This window comes from Ascaphus truei, chromosome 7, assembly GCF_040206685.1.
Source record: "Ascaphus truei isolate aAscTru1 chromosome 7, aAscTru1.hap1, whole genome shotgun sequence".
Lineage (NCBI taxonomy): Eukaryota > Metazoa > Chordata > Amphibia > Anura > Ascaphidae > Ascaphus > Ascaphus truei.
Window position 1 is genome coordinate 64,821,738 of NC_134489.1, and position 18,239 is coordinate 64,839,976.

The 18,239-nt window shown below is 41.9% G+C and overlaps 1 protein-coding gene across 3 annotated transcripts in view; it reads left to right on the forward strand.

Moving 5' to 3' along the window:
* The window catches only part of CALCRL (calcitonin receptor like receptor), a 92,523-nt gene that overhangs the window by 58,110 nt on the left and 16,174 nt on the right, over positions 1-18,239 (forward strand). For 2 of the 3 annotated variants that reach the window (XM_075608869.1, XM_075608867.1), the window contains 6 exons: positions 2-155; positions 1,463-1,576; positions 7,385-7,497; positions 10,700-10,791; positions 12,057-12,183; positions 14,573-14,726. In XM_075608869.1, coding sequence (XP_075464984.1) covers positions 2-155; positions 1,463-1,576; positions 7,385-7,497; positions 10,700-10,791; positions 12,057-12,183; positions 14,573-14,726 — 754 coding nt within the window. The remainder of the gene's footprint in view (position 1; positions 156-1,462; positions 1,577-7,384; positions 7,498-10,699; positions 10,792-12,056; positions 12,184-14,572; positions 14,727-18,239) is intronic. The other variant, XM_075608868.1, reaches the window with a different exon arrangement.

Here is an 18,239-nt window from a genome sequence, read left to right on the forward strand (position 1 = left end):
GATGTATGTATTAGCTGTTCAAGAACCTGATGGGTCAGAGATTTTACCCGAGGCGGAGAACCCGGAATATGTGGGTGTTACTCGGAACAAGATTATGACGGCGCAGTATGAATGCTATCAAAAAATTATGCAGGAGCCCGCACATGAAAAAGAGGGTGAATGTCCTTCTGTCATTGTTTACTTTTATAATGCTTATGTATAGTATTTTGAATGTAAAATCTATAAAGGGTAGTTATGCCCTAGTAAAAGCTATAACATAAACACTGTTAAGGGGTTTAGTTACTAAAGGACAATTGCCATTCTCAATGTTTAACCTGCATAAAAGGGCTATCGCCCTTTTCGTACAAAGACTCACCAATGTTTTCCCATATGAACAGTTTAAACCGCTTTTGAGTATAGTCTCATTGCTAATGAAAAGGACTTTCCTTGTGATTGACATGAGAAATAAGACTACACATTTGTATAGTTATTCTACAATGCATCACCAGTAGCTACGTACTTTGCAGCCATACTTTGCAGCCAATGGTAGTTTCAATACTGAACACTACCATTGGCCGCCAGGAATCTGTGACGAACGCGCGCACGCACGTTGTGTAGCGTGCTGTGTGAACAGGGCCTTAGTGTGGGTGGTATAGCTGTCAATTACAGCAGGAGCTACTGAAGTCACTCCCCACAATGCTTTGCATCCACAGCGGTATGGCACTGGGGGGCGTGATTCTGGATACTCCAGCAGTAATTGACAGCTAGTCCCACACATGCTGTCAGCACACACCAAGGTGCAGTTTGGGGTTTAATTAAGCATGTGTTCCCCCCCACGGTCTCAGGACATCATACTGCCTGGGATCGGTCAGTTTTGTTAGCAATAATCTGATGAGTAAGAAATAAAATATACACAAATATGAACAAATATTTCCTAGCAGGGGGTGCACAATGTAAAAAAAAAAAAAAAAAAAGTTGGGAAGCATTGCTTTAAATAAAATACTCATGCCAAGAGGAGCGACAAAAACAATCAATGCTGAGCCTCTCACTCTTCCAGTTTCAAAGCATGACTTGTTCTAGTACTCCTCTTTTTCTGGAAAAAGCTTTTCCTCCTGTGGTGCCCTCTTGTTTTTTTTTTTATTACTAAATCATCCCCTCCTAATGGAGACATTTGTCCTATGAAACTCGCTGCACTGTTGTCCCGCCCGGTTAATAGTAAGATTCCAACATGTGTTCTTCTTTACAGTTACCGTAGTGATAAAGAGCTGTGTAGCCTATATTTCTACATTCATGGCCATGTACATCAGGGACTCCAATGATTCATAAACTTCATGATCCAAATGCACGTCTGCAAAAATAGGAAGCACAGCAAGAAAAGTTGTATTTGTCATTGGTGTCATTTCTTCTCCAGTGGGATTGGGCTCATTTCATAAACTGAACATTGACAGATAACTGGAGAATTAATGGTCTGATTTTTGCATAGCAGGTCAGTTTTGTAACAGGACGTGGGACGGCTGGTTGTGTTGGGGTGATGTGCCCGCAGGAACCCCTTCTGTGCAGCATTGCCCTGATTATTTTCAAGACTTTGACCCTTCCGGTATGTATGAAATAATTGCTGCTAATGTTCATGGAACTGTATTCAACGCAGCAAATGCATGTAATGATTTAATGAAAAACTCTAATATCTTATAGGGAAGAAGGTGTAAGAGAATGGATAGGAAAATAACCACAGTGTCTCGTTTATATTGAGAATAGGTTTCCAAATAGAAAATCTGTACTAATGAAGCTGGCTTTATGTTGTACAGTTATTTTAGCCCCAAAAGTTTGAAACTACATTCTAAAGAGTATAATATACCCTGATTAATTAGTTCTGCAGGCGAGACAGAAAGACAGAGAGGCAGATAGACAAATAGAGAGAGAGAGAGAGAAAGAGACAGAGGGAGAGACACAAGTAGAGAGAGGGAGAATTACTAATAGAGTTACTAATAGAGTGAGGTGAGTGAGTGAGTGAGAGACAGACAGACAGACAGACAGACAGATGGAGAGACAAATAGAGAACTGCCAGGCAAACTTTTTTTTAAAGTTAAAGTTATCAAAGCTTGAAACATAAGGCAAATTTCACAATCATGGGCGAACAGTTAGCACATGTCTAATTATGTTTTATTTGCTAACCATTTTGTCTTTTAAACAAAAGCATTTGATTTTTGTTTTTATGTTAAGGTTATGAGTTTTTAGGAGAAGCTGTTTGAGGTTCAAGGAACCATTTTTTAAGACCATTTAAAATGGGGAGGGTTTTTGGAAATTAATGTATGTATGGGGAGGAACTAGCGGAATATGTATTTTCATTTTATAAATATCTTCTTCATAATAGTTTTAATCGGTTAACTTTTTTTTTGCCAAAGAAATATCTATTATGTATTGTAATTTGTTATATTTAACATTGTAGATGTATTATAATTTCACATATACACCACTGTTAGTGAGTTGGGTAACTCCTCCTTTATAGGGTGACTAGATGTCCCAGTATTTAGGGCAATGACCCAACTTTTTGGGGTGGTGTCCCAGTTTTCTTTTTCATTGGTGTTGCATACGCAATCTATGTTTGCCGGCTGCTCGTACGTATGGGCGACCAAAAAGCTCCGATCGCACATGTGCGCCCACCGACTGCGCATGCGTGACATTCCAGGACAAATATGGTCGCCCTACTCCTGTAACCAACCCCCACAAGTTAATGCACAAGGAGCCAAATAAGCTAAAATGCCTTGATGCTAAAAGACGCAGGTTGAAAAAACTTCACATGCAACATATAATCTCGAAAGTGTCATAACTCTCATCCGGCACTACCCAGCAGGATGCCGCATTAAAGTCATGCCCTGGGCTACGTCTTGCAGACCAGTCACTTGAATAGGCCATACAGAGTTTTCTGGCTCCAGAACGGTGTCTTATGGAGGAGCACTGTTTAATAGATTTGGCTCTCAATCAGCCTTAAAATAACAGTTCTACTTATCTGTATCTCGTATAAAGAAAAGAACAAAAAAAGAATGTGTTTATTTTCTCCTGGAACACTGAACTCATGCATAACATCTAATTATCTGCTTGACTAATATTGGCAGCATAATTACTTTGCAAACAAAGAGCAGAACATAAATAACAGTGTATCTGTTGCTTTGGGAACTATCACCAAAAGACAATAGATACTGTACAAACTGTTACAATCCTCCAAAGCATTTGTATTCCATGAAATGTTAAATGTTTGAAACAATATTTAAAAATACTTATGATTCCCCCCCCTCCCCCAAAGATATTAAATCACCTACATGTATTTCACTTTTGTGCCAAATAGGACTGCCCATTTGAAAGCAATTACAGGTTTTTCTTTGATAAAACAGTGCATTTTTTTGCAATTGTTTTGCCCCAGTTTTGCCCCAGTTTTGCCCCAGTAAGACTTTCATTAATACCCCCATCTCACCAAATACTTCACAGAAGTGCATGAGGAAACTGTCAATGAATGAGACAATATATGAAAAAGTAAGTTGCAGTCACACCCAATGTATGAGACTAAGGGGCTTATATTATATCAGAAAGAAAAAAATAGAACATGCACTCATCAAATGCGAGATTTTAGAGATGATGCAGAGAAAGCTCTCACCTGGGCTCAGTTGTTGCTCAGATCCTGTGCTCCTACTGCTAGGCACCCAAAGTCAGTACATCAGGAAAGAATATGGATCAGAACTCGACAATACATCAAGTACAAAAATAAATAAAGAATCATGTAACCACAGCCAGTTTTAAAGCAGCTAATTATGTGCTATACCCTCACAGGGTGTACCACACGTATTTTATATCAGCCGAAGTGGACAATTGGGTGTTATTGGCCGAATTTCCCCATTTTTGACAACTGCCTAATCTGTCGCTTTGTCGGATATAGAATAAGCCCTTAAACAGGCAGCAGAGTAAATCAAAGTGTTCTTTGAAAGTTTACAAGGTGCATCTTTCCTAGTGTTGGGTTTCTTTTATAACCTTAAATGTGAAGCACTTTGTGTCCCATTGGAAGAAAAGCGTCATTAAATAAAGTTATTATTATTATTACTAATGTAGTTGGTTGATACTTTTTTTTTTTTAAACAAATAAGACAAATTTAACTAGTTTGAAATCATGTTATTACATTTGAAAATATTCCTTTGTTCTTATTTTCAGTTGCGACTCTGGATAGGTCGTCAACATTAATCTTATGTACTCGCTGTCAGTGATAATGTAATAAGATTTATGCATACTCTCTCTTTCATATAGCCAGTTAGGAAAGGGTACAATATAGAGTTGATAAAGGAGGGATACTTTAAAAGCATACCCTCCAACTGTACCTATGTAGCCAGGGGAAGATTTTCCATTAGGCCTGATAGGCCCGGGCCTAAGGCAGCAGAATTTGGAGCACGATCGGCATCGGCTGGCCGCTTCTGCGCATGCGCGAGCCCCGCTGGCCGCTTCTGCAAATGTGGCAATGGCCGCTTCTGCGCATGCGCAAGCGGCCAGCGCGTGATGTCACATTGCCATGAAAAACAGAAGGGCGGCATCAGGTAAGGGCCTAAAGGCGCCATTTTTAAAAATACGCTACTGTATGTGCTGTTCTTATTAAAACTAGCTACACTTATCGTGCCTTATGCCCATGTGTAAGCTGTACTTCGTCTCTCACATTGGTTGAAGCTCAGAGCCTTCACCTAGTTCCAACAGCTTAAAGGTTGGTGACTGATTTGATAAAGGAGCAGCCTGTAATAGGAGAGCTTCTGTTTTATACATATTTGCATATACAAATAAACCTGGGAGTAGAAGTGTTTTATTCATAGAATAATCTGTGTATAAAATAAATTGCACGTGTTGATGTGGTCTGGTGTCTTCATAGGAGCTGCTCTCTCCCTTGTACGCTCCTGTGTCCCACGTTGACAGAGGAACTAAAGTGTACCTATTTTCACGTATCCAATGTTAGAGGCTGTGGAAATGTCCCTCAACCTATAGGTTACAATCGTCAAACATTTCAGGATAAACTTTCAAAATGTAGTTCAAAAGCTGTCTGATTTTTACATTGTACATTTATTTGATGTATGTGTTTTGTTATCACACATTACTAAAGATTCAATACAGATGTAGCTAAGCTAACTATCTTTGGTGCAGCTGCCACCTGCAGTTACGGCACCGGAGGATTAACACTGCCGGGGTTCCCACTAGGAAGCGTGGTCCCCCCATAGCATGATCGTGGCAGACGCTGGCCCTTGTTGTGTAAGGTGTGATAGCGTAGATGACGTTCTATCGCATGAAAAGTCGTATTAAATCAATGGGACTTTTCATGCAATAGCACGTCATCTGCACTCAGGGGCGGACTGGCCAGGGGGACAAAGAGGAAATTGCCCCCAGGGACGGTCAGATTTGAACAAATTGGTCCGATGCAAACAATACAACCATAAAATAGACAACAAACAATAGGAATTGCAATGGGATGGGAAATGGGGGGGGGGGGGGGAAGGGAAACCACAAAAGGGAATGTATGCCAAATAAAATAATTTAAAAAAAAAGTAGACTGGTAAAAACACCGCAGACTCCAAGCAGCTCTTCTCAGCAACAACCACCTCCTTTAGCCATTGTTAGGATGTGCTCACCACAAACGAGACGGGACCACGGTGCTGAGGTGGGAAGGTAAAAACACCACCCACAGCCACGAAGACACGTCTTGAAAGTAGATTGGTCGGGGATTCCGGATCGGGGCAGGAGAGGTACGGTTGGTAGAGAGTGCCGTTTGCCAAATCCAGGGTTAGAGAGAGGGACGTTGTCGTTTACCGTAAGCCAGGGTCGGGATGCCAGAGATGCGGAGAGTCGAATTGCCGTGTGCCGAGTTCGGGATGCCAGAGGTACAGGAAGACGTAGCGGAAGCCGGTTTGATACACGAGGAGATCTGTAAAAATAGAACTAGGGAGGCAGAGAATGGTAAGGACAACTGGTACTATGCTCAACCAAAGAACCAGTGATTTTGGCAGGTATATAAAGGAGTGAGGGTCCAATAGGATTGCAGCCATAAAGGGGTGTGTAGAAGGAGCCAGCTGTAGCAGGGATAGGTCCCTTATGAGTCCCAGGAGATGAGGCATAAAGGGCAGCAGTCTGGCTGCATTCAATAGCAGCAACAGTCTTGGGACCTGTACCTTTAAGAGGCGGTTGCGCCTCCGTGTGGCCGCGCCTCTGTGTAGCAGCGCCTGCGGCTGAGTGCGCACCCTCACGCCCTGATCCGAGGGCAGAAGAGAGAGAAGAACGTGTGCGCTCGCGCACAGTGCAGGAGCTCGCGCGCCTCTCTCCGGCGTCCCTGCGAGTCAGGATGGTGTCAGGCGAGGCAGCAGGTAAGTGGGAGGCACGCCGTGAACAGCGTGTCTCCATAATCCTTACAGCCATCCAGAAAACAAAAATAGAAAGCGCGGGCTCCATAGCGTCATTCAATTTAAAAGGTTTAATGGTGGACAAGATAAAAATGCAGCTCACAAGGGCCGCTCGGACATGCGCATGAGATAGGATACACAGTAGCTGTATGAGTTGTTGAAGACACGGTCGAGGTCTGGGACTGAGCCCTCACGGAACTGCTGGTGACGTATATATCTGCCTCCGGGTGCGCATCGACACCAGCGCTGCATAAGTCTACCCCCGGAATAGGTGCTGCGGATTTGTAGTGGTAATAGAAAGGCTCCTTGCAATGTCGACCTCAAGCGGAAGGACACCCTACACGTTTCATTGCGTAGTAGTGATGTGACTTCATCAGGGGTTAGAGGATACATGGCGACTGTATGGTGCATGCATGTGTGTATGGTGTCTGTATGGTGCACGCGTCGGTGTATGGTGACTGTATGGTGCGTGCCTCTGTGTATGGTGACTGTATGGTGCGTGCGTCTGTGTTTGGTGACTGTATGGTACGTGCGTCTGTGTTTGGTGACTGTATGGTACGTGCGTCTGTGTATGGTGTCTGTATGGTGTGTGCGTCTGTGTATGGTGCATGTATTTGGTATGCATGTATCTATGTATGGTGTGTGGGCCATCTGATTCTTGGGCCGGTTGGTTGGGCTTCCCCTCCCCCCCGGGCCAAAATTTGCCTGCCAGGCCATGTCAGTTCTATCACACCTTACAGAATAAGCCCCACTGTCTCCGGCGCCGCAGACCTTTGCTTCTTTGACCGCAGTGCTGGAGACAGTGAGTCTTGCTCCATCTGTATGTTCCAATGACCAATTATTACTAAATTGAACTATTCTTTGAATGGGCTGTAAGAAGTTCCCATTAGTCCCCAATGGAATGGCAGCGTTTAATAAATATGGGTGGCTATGTGTAGTACTTAGCTATAGTCATTGTGATTGAGTTTAATCACTCTTTTTTTTTTTTAAAGAGAAAGTTACAAAAACATGTGAAAAAAATGGATATTGGTACAGACATCCTGAAAGTAACAGAACATGGACAAATTACACCCAGTGTAATACCTTCACACTTGTAAAAGTAAAGGTAGGAATGAAAACTGTTGTAAGCATAGAAATGTATCGAAGATGTAAAGAACATGTTACTAAAAGGTGGAGCATGTGCCAGTGTGAACAAAAATGTTTGAATAATTCAATTATAAGTGAATTTCACATCATCATTTCTAGGTTGCATTTATTCATGTTTGAATGTATTTTGTATGTAATGTATGGCACATTTACAGTACAGTAGAGGCAACGTTTATTCTAACATTTGCTGTAAACTAGCCGGGTTACATTCTGGGTATGTGCTGGGTATGTTCTGGGCTAGTTTGAGGCACGTTTAAGGTATTTCTGCATTGACTAACGACCCATAGGATTAACACAGCAGGGATCCCTGGCAGTCCAATTCAGTTTGAATGGGACTGCCAGGGACCCCCGCTGTTAATCTGATAGGCCATTAATCAATGCAGAAATGCTGGGGCTAGTTTAAGGAAAGTTTAAGGCATTTATTCAGAATGTACCTGGGTGTTTCCTGGGTTTTTTGGGGAATTGCCAATGGTTTTTGTTCGAATAAGAGTTGCCTCTACTGTATGTGATCCAGGTTTATAGTAAACGTATACAGAGATGTAAAACTTTCTGCGGATCGAAAAAAAAAAAACCCATTTATAAATAGATTTTATGACAAGGTCACTATATCATATTTCAGAAATTACAGTAATATACGCCGTGAAGGAACCACACAAATAGAAACAGGTCACAGCACCATTGTAGAAAAAGTTAAAAAAAAAAAAAAACATACATTTTATTTGAAAGCAGATATCAGGAGACAAAGTTACAACCAATGCTTCTAATCGCCATCATCCTTTCTCAAGCTCAAATGGTAACTACAGTATATTGGACCTCTCTCTCTTATAATAATAATAATAATAATAATAATAATAATAATATTTATAGGGCAAAACTAACTTCACACGCCTCCCACTTAATATCCGTCAGGAGCCTGCGCTCCGGAATCAAACATAATTCCCCACCTGGCGACGAGGTAGCGCGGATCGCACACCCTCAACCAATAAGGTGACCAGACACATCACCGTTACCCAGCCGACAGATGAGGGAAAAGGCTCCCCCCAGTAATGTATGCAGTGCAATATATTGGAAGATAAGTCATCTTCGTAGTAGTTGTAGTTGGTAGGTACTTTTTGAAAGGGGGCAAACTCCTGGTGACCCTGGGAAAGTGATTTTAGCTCCCTGTGTCTCAGCCACCAACAATTATATGGTAAACGTTACAGATTAACCCTTTGAGGGTCCGAAGACTGGCGGCGCCGTGGATCTCAAGCATGTGGCGTAGCAATCATGGGTAGGCCCCCCAGGACGTGAACTGTAAATGCGATCGCCCCCTAAATTATATGCATTTATAGCAAGATGTACCCTGTATGTCACAGGGACCGCAAGGTGCTGACCCTTATGACGTTCAGTGTACATCAATGGAGCACTGAAATGGTTAAGGACACGCCAGCATTGCATACAGTACCGTGCATCATGAAAGTATCATGGCGGGGTTTAAAAAACGGATATCAACACTGTCACTGGATTTTGCAGCAATTTCTAGTTAATATATGTACCACACAAATATGTTATTGACTGTATCACACTCTAATACACAGTGGGTTGGATTGGAAAGGTAAAACAGCATAACTGGAAGGCCCATATTTACTAAACAGTCTTCTGTGCTGGACGACTCCTTACAGCCCATTGACGTGATTGAGCTCTGCGGTGTCTTTCAGTGTAGGAAGGTGTCTCATGGCTGAAGACTGCGTAGTAAATATGGCCCCAGTTATGCTGTGACATCCATCAAATAAGGCTGTTGTAATATATCCACATTCCAGGAGAGACTATGCCTTTGGGGGGTTATTAATTCATTTACAACAGTGCCGATCCGGACACTTATAGGAGTGTACCAAGGGTTTCAAACTCAGTCCTCAAGGGCCACCAACTGACCAGGTTTTATGGATATCCCTGCTTCAGCACAGCTGGCTCAATCAGTGGCTCAGTCTTTGACTGAGCCACTGTTTGTGCCGCCTGTGCTGAAGCAGTGATAATCCGTAAAAGTTGGCCTGTTGGTGGATCTTGAGGACTGAGTTTGAGACCCCTGGACTATACAATACAGTCACTGTTAGTAGCGGTCAGTAAGCACACTAACATAGTTACAAACAGCAGTAGGTTTTCATTTTACATCTGATTTTTTTCTCAACTTTTTGCTAAATTAAAACTGGATGAGATCCAAACAATAAACATACAATAAAAACACAATAAAATCAATGGCAGCTTTTGTCAATCGTGTTACACAAAGGAAAAAAAAACAAAAAAAACTCCTTGTAGGCTCAAATAAATGGTATTCAGATTGCTTCCTGGATACTTTCTTGTTGTTTCCAATTCAATTAAATGTATTGGAATAGCTGAAAATGAAATGTAAGGATAGTGTAATCACAGTGCAGAGAACATACAGATAGATGCACTATCGGATGAGTCAGATGAGATTAGCACCAACTCCTCACCCACTTCAGCTGCTCTCATTATATTTATAGCTATGCTTGTTCTCTCAGTCAGTGTCGGGAAGAAAACAAGATGTGGGGAGGACATACTGTACACTAACCATTTCTAACCATACACTACACAATGTTGGAATAGTTTAAAATAGAAAGATATTCTACAGTAATGGATCAATGATTCATTGCCAGTATACATTGAATGTTACTTTAAGGCGTTTCTACTGTAGCTATGTGTGCCACAAAAATGAGCCGGGTTTTAAAAACACTCAGGGGCCTATGTACTAAGGTCCTATAATACATACATATTTTTGCGCTAAAATGTAGTATACTGTACACCTTCATAGTGTGCCGTATGTATGAATGCTTCATACGTGATGCATAATTTGAAATTAATTTTTACGTATTGCATCATGCCGAATACCAGATTGAAACAATTTAAAATTAAAACAGAATTAAGTCTATTTTGTTGTTTATTTATAACTAGTATTATTAATTATAAATGATTAGTGTAATATTATTTATAATAACCATACTGTGAACATTATTCATTTTGTTTAATTAGATAATAAAACATCCGTGCTGCGGATGAGTTTGCACTAGAAAAGCCGTCTGTAATGCTAAGTACATACAGTAGCCCCCCTCTGCACTTTATAAGTGGTGAATATTGAAACCTTTGTTGTTGTTGTTGTTTTTTTACAGACAGCCCTCAATCTGTATTATTTGACTATTATTGGACATGGACTTTCAATTGCATCCCTTTTAATTTCGTTGGGTATCTTCTTTTACTTCAAGTAAGTGCATGCTTTAAAAAAAAAAATCTTTTTGCAAACATATTTCAGGTGTAAACTCAATTTAATTTGGAATTGTTGCTTAGCTGAAAATTAAGTTTGAAGATGAAATGAATACAGTATATATATCTTTTACGAATGAATGGGGCTCGTATGCTAAGAGGAGAACTTACACTTCGATTATATCACATATTACATAGCATATTTATATGGAGCGTGTGTATAAAATGATTGATGATATTCTTATTAGATGTTAAAATCTGGTCCCAGACCGCAGACCACCGTGTGGTGTCTCTTCACCGGTGAACTAATACTACACAGTAATAGGGGAGCGTCCCTGCCTGGGACCTTCCCTACAATAATGTGCCGAGGGGGAGGAAACCTAACTGGGACCTGCAGGGGAATTCTGGCTTAGTCCGGGAGCCACTGGCACCCAGACACTACCTCACCCCTTGCGGTCCTCTTCCTGACTGGCGTGCTCCCTCACTCGCGCAAAAACTGTCTCCTCTCCCTGCCGTGAATCCCCCAGCCCTGTTGGCTGTGTTGACCCACATGTTAAGCAGCCCCTAAGGGTGCTGGGACATGTAGTCCCGTGCGGAGACGCCTGTAATGGCCGCCGTACTCTACTTCTATTGCGCATGCACGAAGATACAAGATGGCGGCGCCCTGCATACTCTGGCCACCGCGGACATCCGCCGGTTCCCTAGCCCTGCATCCTCCCTTCCCGTACCGGAGGTAAACGGAGGGGAGCTTGGCTATTTTGGTACTTTTTAATCACATGCGATGTGGTTTGGAGATATCTCAAGTGCGCCTACAGATTCTCTTTTTGCGGTCAGGGAGGCTTCCCCTTTTTAACAATATCTCGTCTACAGCTGTTGTCATCTGGCCTTGTGCCCACAATATTAGCGGTCAGCAAAACTTCGCAGAATTGCAAGATGTTTAACACAGTTAGCAATGCTAATATTCTTTTATGCAGATAGCCATTAGTTAATATCAAAGCCTGATTATACATCACACACAGATGTTGAAGTCCAACATTGATAATGAAACGGAAATCCTTAAAATGTTTACTTTAATTTCTTATCAATCTGTGTACATGACAAGCTGATTATGTACAGTATACACAATAAATAATCCACTTGTTGTTAATAATGATGTATTTGTTGGAAGCTTTTCTTAACACATTTATTGTAATCAAGTTACTCTTTTTTTTAACGCCAGTATAATGTAATCACCTGTTTAATGGTGGTGTTTTGTTTTTTCCTTAGGAATTTAAGCTGCCAGAGAATTACGCTTCATAAAAACCTGTTTTTTTCCTTTGTTTGCAACTCTATTGTTACAATTATTTGGCTATCAGCAGTGGCCAACAACCAACAACTAGTTGCAACCAACCCAGTAAGTCACAACTTCAGTTTTAACTGTCTTTACAGACACTGATACTTATTGTTTTCGAAAGATATTCTGAAACAACCTGGTATGAGTAAGTAGCAGGTGCTATTGCTTTTCCACAAAGTTTTTCATGCATATTCTGCCAGGCTTAGTTGTAATACAACAGGAGGAAAAGTATGCAGGAGTTAGGCCGCGCTTATAGTGACGGCGACGCGACGTCGCCCGAAAGCAAATGCATTGTCGCCGCCGCCGTGTGCGCTTATAGTAAGCACGACGGCGACAAAGCAACGTGACAACGCGATTTTCGGAAGCCTGGAATATTTGATTTTTCAGGGGATGTCGCCTCATGTGACAGCGTAAAGAGAGTAGTCCAGGCACACGGATTTATGCTGGATTAAATTTTCTACTTTGTGATAAGACCGTGTGCCTGGACTACTCTCTTTACCCTGATACCATTTGGGGACCTGGTAGGATGACCCCCCTTGTCTGTGGGCACCGGCAGTTGACATTTTAGTGCTTCATTGATTGTGTGCCAGATCACCTCTTTCTATTGACTGCCTCATGTGACAACCCCTGAACCAATCAATGCCCTGGTCGCCCGAAACGCCGCCGCAAAGCAAAATACAACTTTCGCTAGCGGCGACGGGTGACGTCACGCATCGTGGTCACTATAGGCGCGGCCTTGGGTGTACATATTTGTGTTGGATGAGAAGCTAAAAGTGACACACTTAGGGAATGATTCTATAAATTCTAAAGCGGCCAATCGTAGTGCAGATAGCAGCTTCGGTCTTTACAGAATCGCCCCCTCAATGTGTTTATTTGCATGCCACTATTCCCATTTGCAGTACTACCAGTGTATGACGCGGCAATGGAGTGAAAGAAATAGGTTTGGGGACCCGTGGAAGACATGCAGATGCGTTCGTGTTTGTTTTATCTTGTCTGTGCTATGCCTATATTGGGAAGAACTGTAGCCCCTTCCTTCAGATAACCTGGTCTATGTCACCTTCACAGCATGACCCACCTCTATTACATGTTCATGTTTAACTTGGGTCTATTTAGCAAAGCCTCCCTCCTACGAAAGATGGTCAAAATGGGACAAAAGCACAACCATGATTACTCACAAACAAAAGAAATCCTATTGAAAGCAATGGGCGTTTTTCCGTTACGTCCGCTAATGATTGTTTTCTAACCATTTTGCTGCATCCAAGTAACTTTAATAAATACACCCTACAGTACTTCGGAACATGACCACCATTACAAGGGCCTGGAAATGTTTCTAGGTAACTGCTGGTTTTCCTTTGACCTATTCACTTTCAAGAAACATACTTGTGGTTCACCATTATGTAATGCTTTTCTCTTTTGTTCACCTTAGATCTGAATCAGATTTTCTCACCCACTTTCCATACTTCATCGGGTCAGCTATCACGATTGTTATGAATATTGCACTGGTAATTATTTAAATGATGGCATTTAAAATGAATATCTTGGTGCAATACATTTTAAAATAGCATTGCATTTTCAAACACAAGTTGCTTGATTATTGTAAAATTATATTTTCTTTTGCAACATTGTGCACCATTCTATGTTTCAACCTCCGTTACTTAAGCCTCCCCCGCACCCCCTCCCCCCCCCCCAAAAAAGTGGGCAAATGGCAAATTTTGTCAGGGCACCTGAGCAAAATGCATTATGATTCATTGGGGGGGTTTCCAAAACTGACAACTGCTCATTACCACTAACCCCCTCTGATGTCTATTAACTCATTCAATCACCAATAGAGAAATTGTGACTGTCTTTATTACTACAGCTGAACCCCCTTATAACGCTGTGCTTGGTGTCCAAAGAATCACATCGCGCTATAAGCGGATCGCGTTAGGAATAATGTACAATTGTATGCGCTGTACAATAAAGTATTTAAGATACCAATAATCGTGTTGTAAAGTATTCATAAATACGAAAATTGGGAGCCAGGTGTGCATCGCGTTATAAGCGGATTCACGTTGTAAAGGATCGCGTTATTACGGGGTTGAGCTGTACATGTATGTTTATAATCGACAAGACTATTTAAGGTTGTCCAGGCTGGCGAGTCCTGACAATGGGAGATGTAACCTATGAAATATTTGAGGTATAGTGTGTTTCATGGTGATAATGTCTCTTCAACTTTCTTGTATAAAACACCCAATTTCTAACCTGCATATTGTCATTTTGAATCTGCAATCCAATGGAATATCATAGGGATGGATGTAACCGTTGCAGAGAAATCTCAATGTGCATGAATAGTTTTCCCATTATGCAGAACAATACCTATCGGTGTATTCAACATTTTGTTTAAATGCTTGTTTAAAACATATCTATTAAAGCTAGAAGGCTAACTCATTTTTGTTTTGTTCTGTCACAGGTTAGCTGCAAAATATCTCAGTTCATCCACCTTTACCTAATGGGATGTAACTATTTCTGGATGTTATGTGAAGGCATATACTTACATACACTAATTGTGGTGGCTGTTTTTGCTGAAAAACAACATTTGATGTGGTACTATCTACTGGGATGGGGTAATTACAGTTTTTTTATAATGTCCAATCTATTGTAGATAAAGCTGCAGTACAATACATACATACATTCATACATACTTCACTGTCTTGTTTAGACAACACTGGTATTGCTGTAAAAAAAAAGTAACATTTTATAGAGAGTTTGCAGAAGTTGTTATGCACATAACCTTTACATCTCCATGTACTGTAGGTTTTTTATTTGTTGAAAATGCGGTCTTGTCAGTAAATTATCATGTGTTTTGAAAATCTCTGTTGATGTGCATTCAGCTTTGCCATATGGATTCGTTTAATACATGCACAGGAGGCTGTATTAAAAATGCCTTTTTTTGGTACGGTATACCAGTAAATTACAAAAGTAACTGGTATAATCAACAAAGATTGCTAGCATAGATATAGGGGCTTATTCACTAAACTGTGATAAAATGAGTGCATTGATTGTTGATTGTTTTTTTTTATTTTTGTGTTTTTTGCGCTTGTTTTTTTTAATTGCGTATTTTTGGTGCTTGTTTTTTTTTAGGTTGCCGATTGACTGCCATAGTGGTAAATCATGCCCATATTATATGGGCATGGTGCACCACTGTGCCAATCAATCAATGGGTAGAGGGTGGGGGTAGTTGCCCCGGGCAGGGTGGTTAGGCCTCCCAGGTGGGTAGCGGGGGAGGGGTGTTAACGCCTTAATTACTATAGCGGTTTCTAATCGCTAAGGTGATAAAGGGGTTAGTGGCCAGTAGTATCTTTTTTAATTATAATGTTCCTGCCAACCGAGGACAAGGACAGGGAGGAAGACGAGGACATCCTTCACCCTGGCAGGGGTAAGTAGAAGTTTTATTTACTTTATGCTGGCTGGTTTTATTTTGAATGGGCAAATATACTGTACTATTATTAATAGCTAGATAATAGTAATTTAGCCAATTACTGTACTGTATATGTTGGGGCTGGGACGGGGGGGGGGCATTTGTATTTATGTATTGCACTGTAAAAAGAAATTTGAATGGGGAAAAGCGCTATCAGCCTTCTTTGGTTAATAGAACTTTTACCCATTCCTGTTGTTGGTACAGGGGGCGGTGAAGGTGGTAGTTACCCCAGGGTAGTGTTTAGGCCTTGTGTGAGGGTAGAAAAAAATCAGGGTATGACCCCACAAATGTCCCTATGCTACAAAACTTGCTAGAATGCAAACAGACTCATGTATCCTGTGTGGTGATTCACGGAGGTGACCAAAAATCATCTCTTTGATAAATTCCCTGCCACGGAATGAAACGCGTTGGAGAGGTTCTTCCATGTTGATGTTTATGAACCAATACAGTTTTTTGATACAACCATGCTTGGCTGAGACTACGGAGTGTTAGCAGTGACCGCTTGGATTTTCACTTTGCCACTTGTGTGAGGGTAGACCGGGAGGTTAACCCCTTCATTACCTTAGCGGTTGCAACCGCTAAGGTAATGAAGGGGTTAACTTCTACTGCCACCCTCCCGCAAGGTCTAAACAGCCACCTTGGGGCAACTAAAAGCTTCACTCACCCCCTGTACCAACAACTATGCAGTGCCTGCTATTTAACCTTTTCATTACTTTAGCGGTTGGCCGCTAAGGTAATGAAACTGGCTGTAATTTTATTTTTACTGCACAGGATTGATACGGAAGCCGGCGGGGCTTTAATAAAAGATATGGATATACAGATATAAAAATTAAAAAAAGCACACAAAAAAACCTCACAGCTCATATAATACATGTAAGAATTGGAAAACACACCTTGTGTAATAAATGCAGGGCCACAGACATCTTTCCCGGGGCCCAAGACTACATTTTCCACTGCCCCCCCTCACACCCCCACACTCTGTCAGCGGCCTTGCGAGACCACCCCCTCTCATCCCCTGCCTTCTCCTTCTCTCACTTCCCTCTCCCACCCACCTCCCACCTCTTCCTCAACTCTCTCCCCCACGCCCTCGCCTCTCTCCTCCTCCCACCTCTCTCCCTCATGCCCCCATCTCTTCCTACCTCACGCCCCCAGGTCCCACTCACCTCTCTGTCTCCCATCTCTCTCTCCCTCACCCCCCCCCACTTCACTCTCTCTCACGCCCCACTTCTCTCTTCCCTCATACACATAACACCTCCCCTCCTCCTCCCATACCCATAATATCCCTCTTCCCTCATACACATAATATCTCCCCTCACCCCACACATAACAACCCCCCCTCCCATACACATAATAACCCCCCTTCCCCCACACACATAACTCCCCTCCACCATACACATATCCCCACCTCCTCCCAAACACATAATAACCTCCATCACCCATACACATAATAACCCTCCCTCCCCCATACGCATAATAACCCTCCCTCCCCCATACACATAATAACCCTCCCTCCCCCATACGCATAATAACCCTCCCTCCCCCATACACATAACCCTCCCTCCCCATACACATAATAACCCTCCCTTTCTCCATACACAAAGTAACATCCTCCCCCACACATAATAATCCCCTCCCCCATACACATAATAACCCCCCCCCATATACATAATAACCCTCCCCTCATACACATAACTCTCACACACACAAACCTCCCTCCCCCCCCACATACGCACCTCCTTACCTGGAGGCCTCCGGTGCCGTGACAATTGGCCCTCCCAAGTTCTGGCGGAAGGGCGGGGCCTATATCGGAGGCCGGCCACAGCAGAGGAGAGATGCCCTGCTGCGGGGGGTGAAAAGCTGGAGCCCAGCAGCCGGACACGGAGGTTGGGCCCAACCTCTGGCCCAACTGTCAGCGCCGGCTGGCCCAACACTCTTATATAGTATATAGTACATGGAAGAATTGTAAAACACTCCTTGTATAACACATGGAAGAATTGTAAAACACTCCTTGTATAACACATGGAAGAATTGTTAAACACTCCTTGTATAGTACATGGAAGAATTGTAAAACACTCCTTGTATAATACATGGAAGAATTGTAAAACACTCCTTGTATAGTACATGGAAGAATTGTAAAACACTCCTTGTATAACACATGGAAGAATTGTAAAACACTCCTTGTATAGTACATGAAAGAATTGTAAAACACTCCTTGTATAATACATGGAAGAATTGTAAAACACTCCTTGTATAATACATGGAAGAATTGTAAAACACTCCTTGTATAGTACATGGAAGAATTGTAAAACACTCCTTGTATAATACATGGAAGAATTGTAAAACACTCCTTGTATAACACATGGAAGAATTGTAAAACACTCCTTGTATAACACATGGAAGAATTGTAAAACACTCCTTGTATAATACATGGAAGAATTGTAAAACACTCCTTGTATAGTACATGGAAGAATTGTAAAACACTCCTTGTATAATACATGGAAGAATTGTAAAACACTCCTTGTATAATACATGGAAGAATTGTAAAACACTCCTTGTATAGTACATGGAAGAATTGTAAAACACTCCTTGTATAATACATGGAAGAATTGTAAAACACTCCTTGTATAGTTCATGGAAGAATTGTAAAACACTCCTTGTA